Source organism: Molothrus ater, chromosome 8 (genome assembly GCF_012460135.2).
Source record: "Molothrus ater isolate BHLD 08-10-18 breed brown headed cowbird chromosome 8, BPBGC_Mater_1.1, whole genome shotgun sequence".
In the NCBI taxonomy this organism is placed as follows: Eukaryota; Metazoa; Chordata; class Aves; order Passeriformes; family Icteridae; genus Molothrus; species Molothrus ater.
In genome coordinates this window covers 23210420-23229865 of record NC_050485.2, presented here as the reverse complement: position 1 = coordinate 23229865, position 19446 = coordinate 23210420, and the positions used below count along the sequence as shown (strand labels likewise).

The 19446-nt window shown below is 45.3% G+C and overlaps 1 protein-coding gene across 1 annotated transcript in view; it reads left to right on the top strand.

The window, feature by feature from the left end:
• The window catches only part of ARL3 (ADP ribosylation factor like GTPase 3), a 30110-nt gene extending 11507 nt beyond the window's left edge, over positions 1 to 18603 (top strand). The window contains exons 4-6 of the mRNA XM_036385397.1: positions 3882 to 3932; positions 5915 to 6100; positions 14576 to 18603. Of these exons, the coding sequence (XP_036241290.1) occupies positions 3882 to 3932; positions 5915 to 6100; positions 14576 to 14623 (285 nt within the window). The 3' untranslated portion in view covers positions 14624 to 18603. The remainder of the gene's footprint in view (positions 1 to 3881; positions 3933 to 5914; positions 6101 to 14575) is intronic.
• The last annotated feature ends 843 nt before the right edge of the window (positions 18604 to 19446 follow it).

Sequence of the window (19446 nt, the reverse complement as noted above, 5' to 3'; positions counted from 1 at the left end):
ATAGCCAGTTCCTTTCCTCTCATCTCAGTCTCTTTCAAATGAAAGAACATTAATAACATGTACTTTACCCATCTATAGCTCCTTTCACTGGAGACTCTGAAGGCCTGTCATGGGCATTAGTGACTTAAACATCATGTGTAGAGGTAGGTCAGTATGGTGCCCTTGTTTTATAGGTAGGGAAACTGAGGCTTAAGAATTAAATGCTCTGTCTGGCATCAGATAGGAAAGCTTCTGAGTGAGGGACACAGAGAGACTCCTTGTCTTTTCTTTTTCTCCTTTAATCGTAAGGCTGTCTTTTAATGGTTTCGACAACTTAGCTGTACTTACTTTACAATTAGCTACAGATGACCACAATTACATTTACAGTGCAGGACCTTTGTTTATCCATGCCAGAGCACATTGCCCTGGGACCCTTCAGGTGCTGTCTTGGCTAGTTTCAAAGATCACCTCTAGCATACAGCCACATATGCCAGAGTGAAGGCAGACTGGGGGCTGCAGGCCTCTCTCTGCCCCAAGCACTATTGCCTGTGGGAACAGAGAAAAACCAAGGTCTGCAGGCTCCCATGGGAAAGTAGGAAGCTCTCTCAGAAGGACACCATTCCTCCCTCCCGTCACACACATACTCAGTAATGTGTCAGAAGCTTTAGTGCACTTGCACAGAAGAATCAGTGCAACTAGGAATAGGACTCTGTTCACCAAGGCTTGTGTCCAGTTGCTGAAAGGCCTGGCTGTGCCTGCAGGCTTAGAAAACATTGTCCAAATGAAGCTGTTACTTAAATGTGACTAATAAACACTTGACACTCTCTTTTGCCAATCTTCGTTTTTGAGCCTTAAGTTGGAATCTAAAGTTCAAGGACAGCCACCACTGCATAAACCCAGCTGATTGCTTTTGCAAAGAGGAACTGTGAGATTTTTCATGGAGTATGATCTGGGTTTGAGAAACAAGCAGGACACACACTGTGCTCCTCTGTGGCTGTTGAGGACAGAGATGGTGTGGCTGTGAGGTGACTATGCCCACTGAGCCCAGGCTCTAGCGCTGTGGGTGGTGGGGAGGCAGTAAGTATGCAGATCAAGGTCAGCCCTGCAAAGCAGCAGCGTTGGGATCTCTGCCTGCTGTGGCAGGTGCTCAGGATGCAGAGGCTGTGCAACCACAAAACAGTATCTGGAAGACTCTGCTGGCAAAGACAATAAACTACAGTGCCCTGTTGCCTTCCACCCTTCCTAGTGTGTGCTGCATGGGAGGTGCAGAAATAAAGGTGTATTTGAAGACTGAAGGAGATAAAAGGAGTTGTTTTCCCTGCCCCTCTCTCACGCCAGTTAAAGCAATGTACAGAAAAAAAACCCTCTTCATATGACTAAGAAAATGGGTGGATAGAAGCAGAATCAGTTTGGGGGAAGCAGCAGTGTGAATTCAGAGAAATAGCTGGTGTACCAATGGACTTGAGTTCCCCTAGCTGCACTTCATGCTGACACCCAGTCCAAACTGGGAGATGCTGGCATGTTGGGGCAGTGCTTTGCTATTTCCATACACACCAAAACTAGGATCACGTGTATGCTGATGGCTTGCTCTGTCTTCTGCCAGTCCTTACCCCTGTTTTAGCCAGTAATTTTACCCTCTGACAAACCTGGTGCAGATTGTGCATTTATAAATTGAGCCAATTTATCCCTCATGCTATTTCTTCATCTAGCCCCACCACTTGCAATTTCTGCCCAACCCATTTATTCCAGGCTGTGTTTTGGCTTGTTTCTTAAAGGAGGTACCCAGCTTTACAGGAATTTCTTTCTCAAATCTCCATTCTCCAGCATGGTGTTCCAATTGGTAAACTATGTTACCAAGCCCCACAGGCAAAAACAGGCTCTTGTGTGGCCTTGGCCGTAAAAAGAGGTTGGACATGAGATACACTACAGTTCCCAGGACCCCCTGCTTCTCTGTTCCCCTAAACTGCATTGCATAAAACAGAAAGGACCCTCTAAAGAGTATTAAAAAGCAGGAAGTAATTACGAATTCAAATCCATGCAGGTGCCTTTGAATGAGAGCTTGGTCTTGCATCACACACCTGTGATATTTGGAAGCTTAACGCAGGCAAATAAGGTGTGGATATCTGGCTGATTGCATATTCAGACAGGCACCTGCAGCTATTTGGCACAGTGCTTGCTGGTTTGGAAGTAGGCACTCGGCACATACTTTGCTTTCTCTGTGCTGTGCTTTTGTGGCTTTTGCCCCAAGCACTGTTGTATCTAGTTCTCATCTTGCAAAACAGCTCCCTAGTGAGGAATGAGCAGTGCAGGAGAAAGCCTGGCTGGATGGGACCCAGAGCCATTCCTTCCCAGCTAGAGAAGCACCGCAATATGGAAGGTGCTGCCTTTCAGTTCACAAGCAGCGCTCGACCATTGCATTCATGTGTTGTGGACTTCCCCAGAGATGTCCAGAGGGAGGACAGATGACAGTCCAGTCTCACCCCAGAACACAACTGCCAGCCCTGCAGCTTCTTCCTTTCTTTTGCTCTGTGCTTCCTACCCTACATGGGATGCATAGGGGTGGATGCTTGGTAGGGGCGGGGAGGCCGTGTGTAGCTGATGCAGTATTGGTGCACGTGCCTGGGATCACATTGCAGGGAGAGGCCCGTGTGTCATGCCCACGGGCTGGTCCCCATCACGTGGCAGCGGGTGCGTGCTCTGCTGACGCATCCCCACGCAGCTGCGTCCAGCCCTGCCCGTGTCCCCCAGCCCCTGTCAGTGCACATCAGCCCCCAAGTGATCTGCACTGCGGCTGGGAGGTTGCTGGGTTACCTCCTCAGGCCTCGCATACAGATTTTCATGCTGCGTGTTTGGTCCCATTTCAAACAACTCAAATGCTGCTCATTAAGAGAAAGCCTATAGTTTAATAGATATTGCTGCTAGATATCTTCCCTCCTCCTACTATTTGATCGAAATTATCCTAGAAGCATGGAGTCTTATGCTGAGACTGCCTGCAAGGATGCCATTTATCTTGATGGCAGGGTGCTGTGCTCATCTATTCCCTGAAAACCAGGCTGACACTTGCTCCCTGTAAGCCACCAAAGAGCATGCAGATGACATGCTAGCAGCTTCAATCACTACTGATGGGGAATGGCAGCAACTGGAAGCAAAATGCTCAGTGTTTGTCACCAGTCTCATACCTGTCTGCTATCCCAGCATCCTTCTTCAAGAGGGATCTTCACGTATCAAGCAATGAACCTTCACGTATCAAGCAATGAAAAAGGGATACCAGTCTGTTCTTGCCTGCATGTTGTACTGAGGTTCCCCATTTTTTTAGATGGCAACTGAAGATGGAGTCTTGCAGGCTGAATCCAGCCTTCATACCCAACCACCTTCTCCAAGAGGCTACAGTAGGATTGCTTGATGGAGACAAACTCAATGTCCCCAACACATTCATGTGTCCCCTGAGTGCCATTGTGTGCCTTGGTGGCTTATTGAGGAGGGGATGCTAGAGGGCAGCACGGCACAGTCACACCAGGCCAGTGTTTGTATACTTTGCTGGGGTGAAAGGCCATGTCTGGCTCCCCAGGTTTTGCCCTCCTATGCTCAGTTTCAGCTTGTAACAATAAGTTTGAAACAATACCAGCAATCTCCTGTTCTCTTCAGATAATATATGCTGTGGTGATGGTGACAGCATCCCAGTACTTCTGCCAGCTCCTTTCTGATTCTACCCACATGGTTGTCCACTCCTCTGGCACTAAAAGAGGTGGTTCCTCTCCTTGCAGAACATCATGAAGTTTTGTCAACATTTGCTGCAAATAATAGCAAGGATCTTTGTGCCCAAAAGTGTAAACTCAAGCACATGCTGCTGTGAAAGAGTGTCTTCTGGGAAGAGTAACTTTTCCTGTCATTTCTTTTTTCAGATCTATGTCATTGACAGTGCAGATAGGAAGAGGTTTGAAGAAACAGGTCAGGTAAGTTACTTAAGCCCAGCTTCCTTTGAAGTAACTCAGTACTTCTGAGTGCCCCTTGCTCACAAAAGTTAGGAAGAAGATTTTGTTGTTTATGAAGGAAATTTGCATTTCAAGAGACTTGCCTTTCAACATCAATACAGATTATTTTGGTAGATGTGAAACAAGGAAAATAGGTAGCCTAATTCTGTTTAAATAGAACAGTGTTCATTAAAGTTATACAATAATAGCAAATGGAGCCTAATACTGAAAGCACAAACTTCTCTAAGTCCTTTAAAACTTGCCAAACCAAGACCCTGAGGAATCCTATTTTCTTATTTACGAAGCTGAAATGGAAATCCTATTGACTTGATTGTCTTTTGGATGTAATTGTAAAAAAGCTAAGAACTATCTAACTAATACTGCCAGAAAATAAGATTTCTGTTTTACAAAGTTCTGATGTTTTGTAACATTTTTCGTTTTAGGTTGGAACAAAAATAGGACTTAAACTTCATTGTGTAAAATTCTGAAAGTGACAGTGTCCCAAAATAGCTAGCAATAGATTTACCCCACAGAAATGGGAGATGTAGATTAAAGCCTTCTGTTCTGCCTGATTTGAAGGAGATACTTGATCTTTTGCCTCTCAAGTCTCATGGACATACCCCAACAGCAGAACTGTTGGTTGTTCTAGGGGTGGGGGAATCTTTCCCTGCTGGAGCTATTTCATTTTATATCAGTAATTAAATATTCATTGGGCAAAAGAGATGGAAAGGAAGCAGCAGCTTAGATCACTTGCCTGAGTCAGGCGGAGCCAACCTAAACCCCTCCTCATATTTCTGCAAACACTTTTGGTTTCAATAAATCAGCCGTGTCAGATGAAAGACCTATTTTGTTGAAAATTTCCCAGCCAGTTCTGTTTATAACTCCATCCTCTCATCCTGGCTTCCAAACCAAACATTGCTTTTGGGGGGGATGGAGTTGTATTTCCACTGCAGTTTAGCATCTCCCCGACTGCACTTGTTTAATCCAGAAGTTTCTATTCAGTGGATAAAAGATGTTAGAATGTTATCTGAGAGCATGAGACCTTTCCAGCTAAATAAGGAGGCCACAAAAATCTCCTATACTCATCTGTCTGCAATGCCAGCAGTCCCTACAGGTTCATGTTCTGCTGAGTTTGTCATATGTTCCCATAGGGAAGAGACTTGAGACTGAGTGCTGGTTTCACATGAGACCATTGCACAACCTACCAGCAGTCTGACATGAAGTATTTCTGCCACCATTGATCCACTGCAGATTCAGATTTGAGCTATTGAAAAAATCTTTTTGAGTCAACCAGTTTTGAATGAACAAACCCATTTTTTAAGATGCCATCCAATGTGTGCTGTGTATATGGAGCCAAAATTCAACTATTAAGGCTCATCTAGCTTGTCTTCAGCTAATCAATGCCTTCAAAATTATCAGCACTTTCCTGTGGGAGGGAGATTTCCATTTTGGGGGGGGGAGGTAGGGGTTGGGAAGTCCTCTCCGATTTAAATTGTAGTGACTAAAACTTCGAACAACCCCTTGAAACTCATGATGAGCAAAGATACCAGGGCCAGTGTCAATGGTTGCTCAGGTACAAATCAGGTCAGTCAGGCAATAACTTAAGACAGATTCCTCATACTGCCAATTTACTTGTTGTTTTTTGCTGTTTCATCAATTTTGGTCTCCTGGGATCAGAGACTGGTAAAACACAGAGTCGTAGCCTTTAAGGCAACTGCTAATTTCAGACCAAAATTAAGATTTTTCTAACCTGCAATTGGAAGAAATAGCTTTTGAATCTTGGGCAGAGATGATTGTATACATTTTTGCTCTCTTATAATAAGATCTAAGTTTCACTGGAACACACTCTTCTAGCATTTGCCCTAAATATATTTCTAATTAGAGACAAGCATTGGTGGTTGAAAATTTTCTTCCCTTCCCTCTCACCATCTTCCCCCCACCCCACTCCCTTGTAAATGATACAGGAGCTGGCTGAGCTTTTGGATGAAGAAAAGCTTAGTGGAGTGCCCGTGCTCATATTCGCTAACAAGCAGGATTTGCTGACGGCTGCCCCTGCTTCAGAGATTGCCGAGGGACTGAACCTGCACACAATCCGGGACAGAGTCTGGCAGATCCAGTCTTGTTCAGCTCTTTCAGGAGAGGGAGTACAGGTGAGGCTCTGCAGAAGGCTTGCTGTGCCAGCAGGCCATCTGTAAGAGATTGCTGATCTGCAGGGTGGGGCTGGACCAGCCTCACCGATGAGGGTCAGCACAGCCAAAGCCTTGCAGTGCAAAACGCGGGGGGTGCGTGTCTTGGGTCCTGTGCAAAGGGAAGGGAGAGCTGGGGGCCCTGGGGCTCTCTCCATCCCTGGTAAAGGGGAGAGCGATTCCCTCCCCACCCAGGAGCCCTTAGCTGGCCCAGATGAAGACATTGATTTCTTTTAAAGAGACTGCCGTCAGGTTAATCATTCTCACAAAACAAATTGTCTTTTACTATTAACCCTTTGACTGGTACGAGTGTGCACTCTAGAAATCTGATTTACCTTTGCTACTGATGTCATTTGGCATTTTACTAAACCCAGGCACCAGGGAGAAAAACTGATCAATTTTTCTGATCCAGAGAAATGCTAGAGTTGCACATGGAGCAACAACCACTTCTAATGTCAGCATGTGGGGCAGCAAAAACACACCGAGGGGCCTGCACTGTGTCCCTGTGCTGAACTGTAATAGTTGTGTCTTGGGCTCCTGTGCTGTAGTCAGTTCCTGCGGTATAGTAGTTCTTTGTAATGTAAATGGGACCTAGGTTTGTTTATTTCACTCTTAGGTTTTCCTGAATTAATGAGGTATTTGCAGAGCTCGAAATCTGAGTACTCCCTTCACTGATATTTAAAGAAACAGAATGGTGAAGACATTTATCTTCACTGCAGTTTCAGTAAAACCTTATTTGCAGATGCTACAGAGCAGTTCAGAATAGTGAGATCTCAAGCTGAGTATGAAGAATCACAGAAGCAGCCCTCCATGCTGAGTGGGCAGTAAAATGGCAGATGAAATTCAGTGTTGACAAGTGCAAAATAATGCACATGAGAAACAACAATCCTAATTATATGACAATGAGCTCAAAATTAGCTGCCATTACTCCGAAGGAGAGCCTTGGGAACAGAGCTCATCAAAGGCCAGAGAGGAAAATTCAAACACTGGACAATTACAAGAAAGCAATGAAGAAACATCTTTTCTAGCAGGTTAAAGTCATGGTGAGCCCATACCTTGAATATGACCTCAAATTCTGTCTCTGCCACATTTAAAAAGGTTTTAGGAGTAATAGTAGAATCATAAAGTCCAACAAAAAATTAGGTAGAAGGGTCTTCAGAAGATCTTCAGACCAACTTCATGTTTAAAGCAGGGATAGCTGTGAGTCTAGAGGAGGTTGCTGAGAGTCTTGTCCAGTCAAGTTATATCTAAGCATGTAAATTCCATATCCTCTCTAGGTAACCTCTTCCAGGCTCTTAACTTCCCTAATCAGAAAAAAATACACTCCACATGTCTGCTTAGAATTAGGAGAGATTTGAGGATCCTCTGTCAGGAATGATCAGCAGCGCAGAGTGGCATCTGTATACAGGGATAATAAATAAATTAGGACTAGTAGTTTGTAAGAGAGAGGACAGAGAGTGTTTATAAATCTTCAGGATTTATAAAATAAGGTATAAAAATGTCAGATAGACTGTATGCTATTTTTACACTGCTAGAGGAAGAGTGTTCCTAATGAAATAATCAGAAAATGGTTTAAAAGAAATAAAAATAAGTACTTTTTGCAAGTGGCATAATTAAATTCTGAATCTCATTGGCACAGGATGTTGGGGAGACCAAAGGTATCAGAAAAAAAACAGTATCAGAAAAATACTTAAATGAATTTCTGAAGGTGGGATGTGCAGGCAATCACTGACCAGTAAGGTCTGGAGGCAGCTTTTGACTGAGGAACAGCTTGGGCCATGAATTGGGAGCAAAGAACAGAGTAAGGCAGATCCTGTTCCTACATGGTCTTTCCCCTGGCATCCAGAAAGAGGATGCTGGCCTGGACAAACCATTGGTCTGACCCAGTACAGCAGTTCTGATTTTAAATTCTCAACCTGATTTTTAGACCTGAATGTAGTAGGTGTGTTCTCTACAGGGCCTGTAGTTAGCTGAGCTACAAATTCAGCTATGTTGTAGCCAGTGTTGTAAAGGGCTTCAGCTCTAATCTCTGCTCTGAAATTTCCAGTCCAAAGAAATCTGACCAGGAAAACGAGGCTGCAGTTGACAGGGTGTCAGGCAAACATAGGTTGCCTTCCTACCCCTTCAGGCCCTTCTCTAGGTTATGGAAGTCCAAGGGATCTCTCCAGCTGCAAAGAGGCAGTAAAGAGACAGATGAAATTCAGAGGTGTGTGTTGGATGTGGAAAAAGTAAACGATACAAAGTGTCACTTTCTGTTCTTGAGCTTTGAAAGGTGCTTCTTTCTCAGGCGGATTTGTGGGCTCTCTGGAGTGGGCTGCACACTTCTCCACTGACAGCACCTTCTTACTGTGCCTCCCTCCCTGCACATCCCTAATCCTCCAGTACTGCAAATACTCAGTCCAATATCCTCTGCCAGGGAAATGAAATCTGCTTCTGCATTCACTTCCAGAAAGTAGAAGACCAGAACTAAATAAAAGTATTTGCAGGCCTATGTATTTTGTTCATCATGCTTATCTAGACAAATTAGTTTAGATGCAGGCCAGATAACATCCCACTTTGTTGTAGTCAGTCTCATTCCCCTAAATACTGCAGCTTATTCCATAAATGATTATTGCAGAAAAATCAGGAAAGTCGCAAACTCTCTATAGCTTATAGAAGAAGAGCCTCTACTTTTCTCTTCAGCCATAACCTCAGCTCTGTCAAATCAGACAGCAAGAATGTCAAGCACTCCCTTTCCTTGCAAATGGAACAAAATGTTTGGGGAGATGGCTTTTAAACTAAACCCAGATCAGCCTAGGAAAAAACTGTGTCTTCAGTCCTGGGATGTGAAGGAGAGGTCAAACTTTAGGAGAATCAAAAAACTTGTTTAAAGAGTGAGATTAGGAAAGATGTTTTTGAGGATTGTGGTACACCAGGGCCACAGGTACCAGAGGCTCAGAACAGGAGCTCTCCATATGTGGTTAAATCTCAGGTCATTGCTTTAAGGACTTTGTTGAGAAATGACAATGAGTGGCAGCAAAATAAATGGAGTTGGGGAAGCATCAGGTGTTCAGAATGAAAGCCAAGGAACGAGCAGGTGATGGAATGGATTAGCTGGAGTAGAATTGGAGACATTGCTGATGGATCTTGCAAGGAAGAGTGGTGGCATATCTTGTACTGAGCACATGCAGGAACAGAGTTCATATGGGAAGATGTTTGTGATAGCTTGAAAGAAGAGCAATGAGCAAAGATAAATAATGCTGATACATGAAGGAGAAATAGTTTGAAGGTCATTTAATTAGTTTAACAGCTAGCACCATCGTGTATAGAACTGGGTAGTTAAGACTGGGGATTTCAAGGTTAATGAGATTAGATTATGGTTAATAGAATGATATAAATTTAGAGAATTTAACTATTATTTGAAATGAGTTATTTAATAAAATGTTAATTAAGGGGGGAATCCATATAGTCATCTTCTCTTTTAAAATTAACCATTAGGGACTCTGGAAAAGGGGCCTGGCAGTGTCCTGAGCAGGCTCAGAAGAGAGGTGACTGGGTTAACTGGAAACTCCATGTAGTGTCTCTGGATGCCAGCTGGCAGCCCCGGTTATGCCAGCTGAAGACTTCATTACCTCCTGACTGGAACTGTGGGCAGCACTTGTCTTGTTAATCAGACTTCATGGTGCCATCGAGGCTTTTTCAAGCAAAATGTCTTCTTAGGTCTGTTCTTACCCTCAGCCCCAGTTAAAAAGCAGGAAAGCCTTTTCTCCTTGCCACAGCCATCTGGGCTCTTCTTCTGGAACGGGGTACTGACCAGCCTACACTGAGACCTCAGCAAATGAGGGGGGTGATTACTGATGACAGCAGAGGAACATAAGGGAACTATTGCCTCACAGTGACTCTGGTGCCATGTAGGCTCTCTTGGGGTATTTGTGACCAGGTCTCAAATTGTAGCCCTTGGTGTGCAAAAGCTGTGTACATTCCACCCTGGCCAGCCAGGGTTGGTGTGAAAGCAAACAGAACCCTTCTGCTTTCCTGCCTCCTCTCTTGCTGAGGTGTTATTTAGGGGCCAGGGTGTGATATTAAATATGACTCAAGGCTTGGGACTGATGTGTGCTCTGTAGCTTGTTTCTTGTCTGAAGCAAGATTCTCCAATCAAGGCAGTCGGAGTTCAGCCTGCCCTGAGGAACTGTCCTCCAGAATGATGATGCAGTGTATTGTGTCCAGAGTCTCCCAAACATAATGACCCTCTGGAGACCATTAAAAGGCAGTGAAACTGAGAGTAGCCACTAAACTTTTCCAATTTATGCCAGAGCCCATCTGGCCCAAAGGATTGTGGGGAAGGCTGAGCCTCTCTCTCTTCCCTGGCTGTTTCAACCTAATTGAGGATGAAGACCAAGACCTAAGTTATGTCTGTGCTGCAATTCAACACTTTCATAAGGGCAAGATTTAGAGCAGGACCATCCCTGGTGGATACCACATACCAATGAGGTATCTGCAGAGCTTAGGTTTAGTCTTAGCAAGGAAAGGCTGGATGGGGATCTCCCACATCTTAACAAGGTTCTGGAGGTATTTGTAAATATGATTTAAAACCAGTTTTGATGACTACGGCTCTCCTGGAGCAGGCAGAGCCTGTGCATGTTGAGGAAAAGCAACCATGTTTCCAGATTACAAGGCAGTGTCTTCTGATTTTTAAGTAGGGTAAGGAGAGAGTCTACAGGGATACAAGGTCTCAGAGGACAAGAAAATAAGCTTTCACCCAGGCAAAACCCAATGGATAATGTACTGGCAGGAGCCTGTAAGAGCCAGCCTGTATGATCACTAGAGGTGCAAGGAAATGACAGATAATGAAGGCACAGTCCTGGCTGTGCAGAGGGAGAAGAAAGTGACAGTTAAAATAACGCATACCAAAAATGCTAGAGATTGAGAATTTTGCACTTGCCTGACCCAATTTGTTATGGCAGACAGAGGATTACATGAAAGGATTAAGCTTTTCTGTCCTTAAGGTCACATTAGGGGTCACAAGTGTGTGGCCTTGCCTGATCCCGGGCTTGCAGGGGAGCAGAAATCACGAGGCTTTTTATGGGGTGGAAAGGACTTGTTCGCTGTGTTTGAAGTCAGATTACTTCACTCCCATAGCCACAAAGCTGATAATGCAGAGAATAAGCAAGCAGTGGGCTAATCTTAAGCAGGACTTTTTATTTCTCCCAGGGAAGGCTCTACCAGTACTTTCCCAAAGGGCCTTGGAGTACAACTCCCTTGGCACAATAGCAGATGGGACTGCAGCAAGGCGGGGTTGTGTGAGCAGCATTTCTCTGCAAGGAGTGTTATCCTCTTCCCTGGGGTTCTCTCTCTTTGCTTTGGTAAAGTTTACTAGCTGCTTGTTAAGGAGCTAAGAGAGGCAAAGCTGAAAGATCTGAAATCTTTCCCTGGCTAAGTTTTCCCAGGGTTGACTTGAGGCTGGAATACTAATATTGTATCCGCCTCAGTCCTCAGAGTACCTGCCAATGTTTCTGTGTCTCAACAAAGCAGCACAAGGACATCTATCAAGATCTAAATGTTACTGTAGGGATTATACTTTCTTCACAGAACCATCTTTTAAACATGCAGATATAGGGACAGAGTGTGCAGGGACAAAGGATGACAACAGTTGACTCCTTGAGGACTTGACTCTTTCAAGCACTGTTTCCTGCTTCCCATGTGCCTTTCCCATAGCAGCTCTTTGTGTTTGTAGCAGCTTCCCTGGATTTCTTTATCTCACCAATGCTCTGTCCTGCTTCACACCATAGGTAGAAAAACTGCAAATGTACCTTTTAGGTTTTTTTTCTTTCCATTGCATTTGGTATTTTCCAAAGCATCTGGGGACACTGCAGAACAACACCTCCCCTCAAAAAAAAAGTTGCACCAGAAGCTGCAGACGTAGCTGAGGAAGGCATCTCACATACACCTTTCTGATACAGCTGAACATGTTAATTTTCCCTTTATCACTGTCAGGCAGGGGGATATTTACAATTAAATGTGATTTTTCCTGTCAATTAACTCATGCCAGAAGAGAGTTTTTAAAATCTATTTCTGCTTTAAAAGTTTGGTGACCTACTTACGTATTTCAAGCGTGTTTGGAGTTCACCTTTCCTCTTGCATTTTGCTATGTCATTCTCTTGCCCTCGTTAAATGCTTCATGCAGCCAGGCTCCCAGCCATGGTAAATCCCATCATAAACTCTGCTTTATGACCCTCGCTGCGCTGGTGCTGCAGTGGTCTGCCTTTCTCCTTGCCCAGCTCCCCAGTGGCAGCAGGCAGTGTTTTAATCACTGTGAATTCAGGTTGTGGTCAGATTAGGTAGAAGATAGGATGCGTGTTTGTTGTTTTGCAGTGATGTATTGTTTCTGGGATTACTGTGCTGAATAGCAGAGGGTGTCAGCTGATATTTATTACTTTAAGCTGTCTCAGCTGTTCTGGTTCAGCAAATAAACCTACATTCAAAATGAATGAGGAGCTCTGCTTGCCTTGTATGCCATGATGTGTGCAAATGTGATTACTGCTTCCAAGGCAGGGGAAGCTGAAATCATTGTGGGAGCATTTTTAGTTATTTATTTATTTTTACTCTTTGCAGGCAATCATGCAGATTTCTAAAGCACACAATCAAGTCAAAGGCTTGACACCTCTCCTTCCAGCCCCATTGTTAAGCCCTGGCATTCCTCATGCAGGGAATCACTCGCTCCCTCTCTCTCTAAAGTGATAAGCTTTAAACCATGCTATTGATTGCTTAAGGCATTACATGTTTTACACCTAGGTTATCAGTGTTATTGAAAGGGGAAGACACAAAGCTACCGGGCCTTAAAATGAATCTACCTCTCATCTTTTCCCATTTGCTCGGAGGATTTCAGACAATTTGTTTTACACTGATCTCTGCTGGGGAGATAAATAAATGAAACTGGAGACACCAACCCTCCCCAAGGTTAGAGTTAGAAGTGTTATTAGTGTAGGGCCTCATGTGCACCCCAGCACAAACTGGGCTCACTTATTCTTTATTTAACACAGCAACAAGGGCTGATTTCAAAAGTTGCTGCTCCCCTTCAGATAAGAAGTGTCACATAGCGCAGTTATCAAGGTGAATTGGTATTTTCAAGTGAGAACCTCTCTGCTTCTGATTAAGCCCTGAGGACTCCCTCTCTTCTCTCTTAACTCTTTAGCTCCCCTCTGACATGGCCACCACCTTTGTGGCTGAGGGACAGCATAGAAGCACAGCAGTGAGTGTCAGCTCACTCAAAGGGCCTGCTGTACTCTGCCTTGGGCTGCCTGTCCTTGGAGAAGCCGAGGTCCTTGGCAGCCTTTTGGCAGTCAGGGAACAAGGGAATAGGAAATCAGCAACACTGCTACTGTAGGGCTACCAGTGACGTTTGCCCAAAAGCTCTGACCTTTCTTAGGGTCTAACTAAGGTTGTTGTGGTAATGATACAAAAATGACCACTGAACATAATACAGTGAAATCCCTCCACTCTGAACTCTGAGGTGATTCTTGCCTGACTTCCACACAAAGATGTGCTGCTCCTCTCTCATCCCCAAAACCCTACCTTTTGCCTTCAGCCTCCCTATCTGCAGAGATACCTCGTAGACAGGACAGAGGTAAGGGATTTGATGGGACACAAATATGAGGAGACTGTGCATCTTTCACTCCATTGGGCACGTCTCCTAACAGATAAGTGACAGGAGCAGATGAAGCTTTGGCTTTCAATAGCATATCCCATTCTGGGATCTCAGCAATAAACTCACAAATCGGGTATTCACAGCACAAGTGTTGCCATCCTGCTTGCACTGGCCAGAGAGGTCACCCACACATTTTTACAGAGATAACTTAAAGAGTATATCAGCCTCTTAAAACAGGACCACATAGCTTCTCACTGAACCCCTGTGGGATCACTGAGGGCCCATTTTCTGTGGGGGCCCTGAGGAACAGGGAGCAGGGTCCAGGTCTGGTTGTTGCAGTGACTTTCATGGATCTGGATTTCAAGGCTTGCAGATGAACAGAGAATTAGACTTGTTTTCTTAACAGGGGGCTGACTGTATAACAAGCAGTCTCCTAAAATCCAGTCTCAAAGATAAGATGACTTTGTCCAAGATTACACAAATCATCTGTAGCCAAACCTGGAACAGGGCCTTCATCTGCTACTGACGTACCTTGACTGCAAAGTGATCCTTCCTCGTAGGACCTACACATAGTGATGTGATGAGATGATGGTACTTTTTTATGGTCAGATGAAAGATTTAATAACCTCTGTGTGACAACATCTACCAAGCAAGGAAGCACTTATTTTTTTTAACCCACAGTGGTTTTGGGGACAGAAGGGCAGGCAGGGGGTCAGTGAGGAGGCAGAACATGATTCTTGCAGAATGGTGGAGGGGTGGGCTTGGGGGATTCCTCCTCCTGTCGCTTGACTAATGTTACCTTTCTCTGTCTGAAGGACGGCATGAACTGGGTGTGCAAAAATGTCAGTACTAAGAAGAAGTAAAGCGTTCTGAGCTGCATGGAAATGGAGGAGCGGTGGAAGCAGAATTCTAGCCTGAAAACACTAATTTGCTGCTTTCTGACCAAATGTTTTTCCATCTGTGCACAGCTACAGCTGTTAAAAGAAAAAAAAAAAAAGAGAGAAAAAAGGGAGCAACATTGGTTTAAACCTACTGCTGGATTTGGAACTTGACCTGCTCTTTAGTATAATTTTTTTTATCCCAATAAAGGAATTACATATTTCTTCCCTATGCATAAGTAGTATTAAATGTCTGATTAGCAAGCAAGTTTGTAAGCAGAAGCAGGACTGATTCAGTGTGGAGCAGAGGGAGTGGTGAGTTACTGTAGTGGCTTAGATGCATAGGAGCTGCCCTAATAGGCGCGGTTGCTGAGGACACGCTCGGCATCAGTCACAGCTTCCCCTCAGTGACAGATAAAATGCAGTTGTGTTACCAATTGTGGCTAGTTTCTTAAAATAAAGCTGCTAAGGAGTCATTTGTGTAAAAAGGGTAGAAGACTTCCACATATTCCTATAGCCATAAAAGAGGAGTTTGATGATAACGAGGCACTGTTGCATTGCGACACCGCTGTAGAAGGGAGAGAAGGGTTATATGTGTATAATTGAAGCTCTTTGCAGTTGGAATAATGCAGGATGAGCGTGCCTAGGGCTTTTCTCGCAGCTGAAGGAGAATTTAGCCCAGCATTTCACCTTGAGCCAGCAAAAATGTTGTTCCTCCGTTCAATAAGTTCCATATGTGAGATTAGTCTTGATGTTGAACAATCCCTGTTGATTTTCCCTTGATGTTAAGGCAACTCTGCAGGAAAATGCAATTAAGTCCATGATTACTTTCTAGAATGAGATATCAGGTCCCAGGTTTCCTCCTTTGAAATGTGCAAAATGTGTTCTCCTACCCCACCAGCTAAGCATGCCTTGCCTGGTTCTTCTGGGGACTTGGGGGACTGCCCCATAGCAGGCTGGCTGTCCAGTGCCTGAGGTCCCCCAGCCTGGTGCTGGCTATGGATTGCCCGGGTGGAGAGTGAGGATCCTGGTGAACAGCAGATGGGAAGTGCTCTGTAAAACGAGCATTCATTCTTCCCCGGGCCGGCTTCCCTTTAAAAGGACACAGTTGCTGAAATGGGAAAGAGAATGTGATTTCCACCTCCTCCTCCCCAATTCAAATCTAGCCCCAGACTGACAGGGGAGCGGGAGCGATTAGCACGCCAAAGTAGCCATGTCCTGCATGAAGCGAGCTTGGTGACTCCTGGGCCAGTTTCTAATGCACAGATGGTAGAATAATCCCACTGCCCTGCTTGCCAGCTTTGTTTGCTGCCTGCCTGCGAAAGGCCAGAGAATGACTGGGGACTGCATTACCCCTTCCACCTCCTGGAGACGGACGGTGGTGCAGGATGGGAAAGCTGCATGTACTAAAGCATGTGGCTTTACCACGCGTCAGCGAGTTGACTCATGGACCCAGGCAGACGGCTGACACCCCTGGAGCTCCCAGCTCTTTTTTCCTCCCTTCCCCGGACATCTCCACCTCACGGCACAAACATCTGCACTGTACGTGAAGCAGCCTCTGGCTGTCTGTGTGTTACAGCTTGGCATATTAAAATCATCTGGGGCTCATTCCAGGTCCCCCCATACATCAGGATGTACAGTAGCAGTTCAGGGATGATCCGTGTGTAGTTCAGCTGTCTTTGCTGTGGCTGGGGGCACAGGGACAGCTGGGACAGCAACTGCTTTAGCAATCCAACTTTAATCTGCCTGTGTCCGTGAGTCAGCACCCTCCGAGTGCATCTGTCTCCAGCAGGGAGGCAGGACACGCATGCCGGAGTAGCAGAGCCTTGCTTTAAAAACCAGACGACTGGGGAGCGGGGTGGGGGGGAAGAGCGGGCTCAAGTGAGCTGTTAAGCAATCGCTAATGACAAAGTGACACAGCTCTGGCTTTGCATGGATTGAGTAAGGAGTCATAAGATGAGATGTTCATTTAAATGCAGCTTGCTCGGTAACTCCCCAGCTGCGCAGGCTTATCGGAACGCTGCAAATTTGAGTATGGCATGTTCCTAGGTCAGTCCAAGGAGGAGAAATTCATCCCAGCATCACCTTTTCCTTGCAAATAATGCATTTGCCTGATGCAAGCAATGTAAAGAATTACAACCCTTTCCTGTGGGCAGGCTTGTGCTGGCCGAGTGGCAGAGCTTTGTGATAGATAGTCCCCAAGCATTGGATTTGCCCACATTGCTTACCAGATGCAGAGGAAAGTGCTCGGGTATCTCTCCTCTGGCCCAGGCAGGGCAGGGCAGAGCACCCTTTGGAGCTCAGGCATTGATCTTTCACACTTGCAGAGGATTTGAGTTGGTGCTTTCCTGCTCCCTACTCTTCTAGCAGTAGCAGACTTAGTCTGTGACACCCCACCAGTGCCACAGTTGGCTTCCCGGGGCTGAAGGATCCAGGAGGGTAATGTGGTTTTTTAAAGTCTCATGTTGGTTAAATTTGGAAATATGTGTAAAATAAATATGTAGTAATTTTCCTATCGCTTTAGTTGGGAAGGAAAAATTGCCTTATTGAACTCAGGATCCAGAAACTTTTGCTGGCTCATTCATTATGTTTACTTGTAGCTACACGTATTGGTTGCTTGCATCTATACCTGCCAGAGTGTCACCTGTAACCCAGTAGTTAATTTGGTTTTCCTGTGCCAGGTGGTAAGAGAGGAAGACCGTGATAGAGTGAGCTGTGCTTGGAGGATGGAGGTGGGGGGTTAAAATGACCGTGTCTTAAGTATATCATCCTAGTGATGGCTGTAAATGTTCATTGTATTGTAAACGTTTCTCTGTGCAACCTGGTGAAAACGTATGAGAATTTGAGGTTCTGTTCACTTGCTGCTCGTTATCTGAATGTATTTACATCTGCTATGGCCTCTGCAGGGCTCTCTGCCCTGGGCAGCACCTGGCTGAAAACCACCTGGACAACTGTCTGGGGCCAGCCAGAAACACCTGCCAGCGATCAATGCTGCCCCTCTGCCAGCCCTTCAGTCCCGCCCTGGTTTGTGGCACACGCAGGGCTCCGTCCTTCCAGCGCTGTCAGCTTCGCCCTCCTTTAAACTGAGGCTGGGGGAATCAGGTGGCTCGTTGGTATGGGTGGAGCTCTGCCACACATCGCACCAATTCCTGGATTTTTAAGCCAGGAGGGACCGTTGTGTTCCTGTTTCCTGACCTCCCGCGTAACACAGCCCGTGAAACCTCACCCCGCCATGGTGACTCATGGCTGAGCCAGAGCCCCTGTGGTAGGAAGAAACCCAGCCATGATTTAAAGGCTCCGAGTGACAGGCAGACCTCGGGATGTTTGTCACAGGGGTTAATTCCCTTCCCGTGCTTCACTTTCACGTCATTAAATCTGGTTCTACCTTTGCGATAGATGAAAGAAGCCTCTCCTGCTCCTGCCCCATTCGTTCCCTGGAGGGGAGAGGTGCCGGAGAAGTGAAATTCTCCAAGGGCATGTCAGAAAACCTGAGTCCAAGCCCCTGCTCTGATGTGAGTGGGGTGTGGGGACTTGTCCTCTCCCAAGCTGTGGCTGTGTCCTCCCCTGCAGCTTCGCTGGAGAATGTCTCTCCTGCCCTGGGAGAATGCTTGCCAAAGCCTCTTGCAACCTTCTCCCATTTTCCCACTACCTATGATGTTTCTTGCACATTAATGACTTCTCTCTCTGTCAAAACTATAACTGGTCACCAGACTCTTTTTATGAAGTGTACTGGGATGAGACCAGCCCACTCCAACATGCTCACTCTTCTCCAAAAGCAAAAGATGGCGGCTGTTGCATTCCCTGGGCCGGCCAGGTCCACGCAAGCTCTTTCTTTTATGTTCCCTTTTTGTATTTCACCAAAAAGGGATATTTGCAATATCTGGTCATGTTGTTACTTAGTGTATAATTTAGATGTCTTTGTCAAAAAAAAAAAGGAAATAAATTAAAATTTAGTAGAAAGACAACTGGTGTTTGGGGGTGGTCCTTTTTTCTTCAGCAGGTTCATCTTCTGCTAGGATTGTCTCTTCCCAAGGAGCTTCCAGTCAGGTCACAAGGCTGCTCTTCTGTTGGTCCTGTCACCCCACCAGAAATGGTTGCTGGTACTAGAAGTGATCAAAACTGTTGAAGAAGCCTTTTTCCTTTGGATTTTCAGTATTCCAAAACTATCAGAGAAGTCAGCCAGAGAGAAAGGGAAATTCTGGGAGGATCTTCTTTTTTCAAAAATCATGTTGTAGGTTAAAAAAAAGCATGTCATGAAACACGTTCTCTAGTGACCTGGCAGGAAAAGGGAAGAGGAAAAAGAAAAGCAGCAAACTATTTGGGTTTGGTTCAGTGAAATGAGATTGGGAGGGGGTTAGGAGGGAGGGAAGAAAATCTGTTGCTTTCCAGCTAATCTGACTCATTACTGTTTCTGCAACACCCAGAGGAGCCAAAAAGCAAGGAACTGTTAGAACTCTTTAAAGCATCAGGTCCCTCCCTGCACAGTCACAGTCAGGATGCCTGGAAGTCTGTCAGAGCCACTGGAAAAAAAATATTATAGATGGTCACACTTAACTTCTTTTCTCTTTTTTTTTAAGGCACGCTTTATACTCAGTCCTGGTATTTTTTCAGCGAAGTAGGAAATACTTTTTCATCTTGTTTGCCTAATGGATTGGATGTGAAAAATATTTCTCTGGCAAGTGAACACCCTGAGAGCTGTTTGACTTGTCACAGCATTATGTATCAGCCCCTGCGGCCCCCGGCCCCCGAATGGGCTGTGCTTCCCCTCTCCTGCTGCTGTTTGGGGTGGGATGTGGTAATTTATGGGG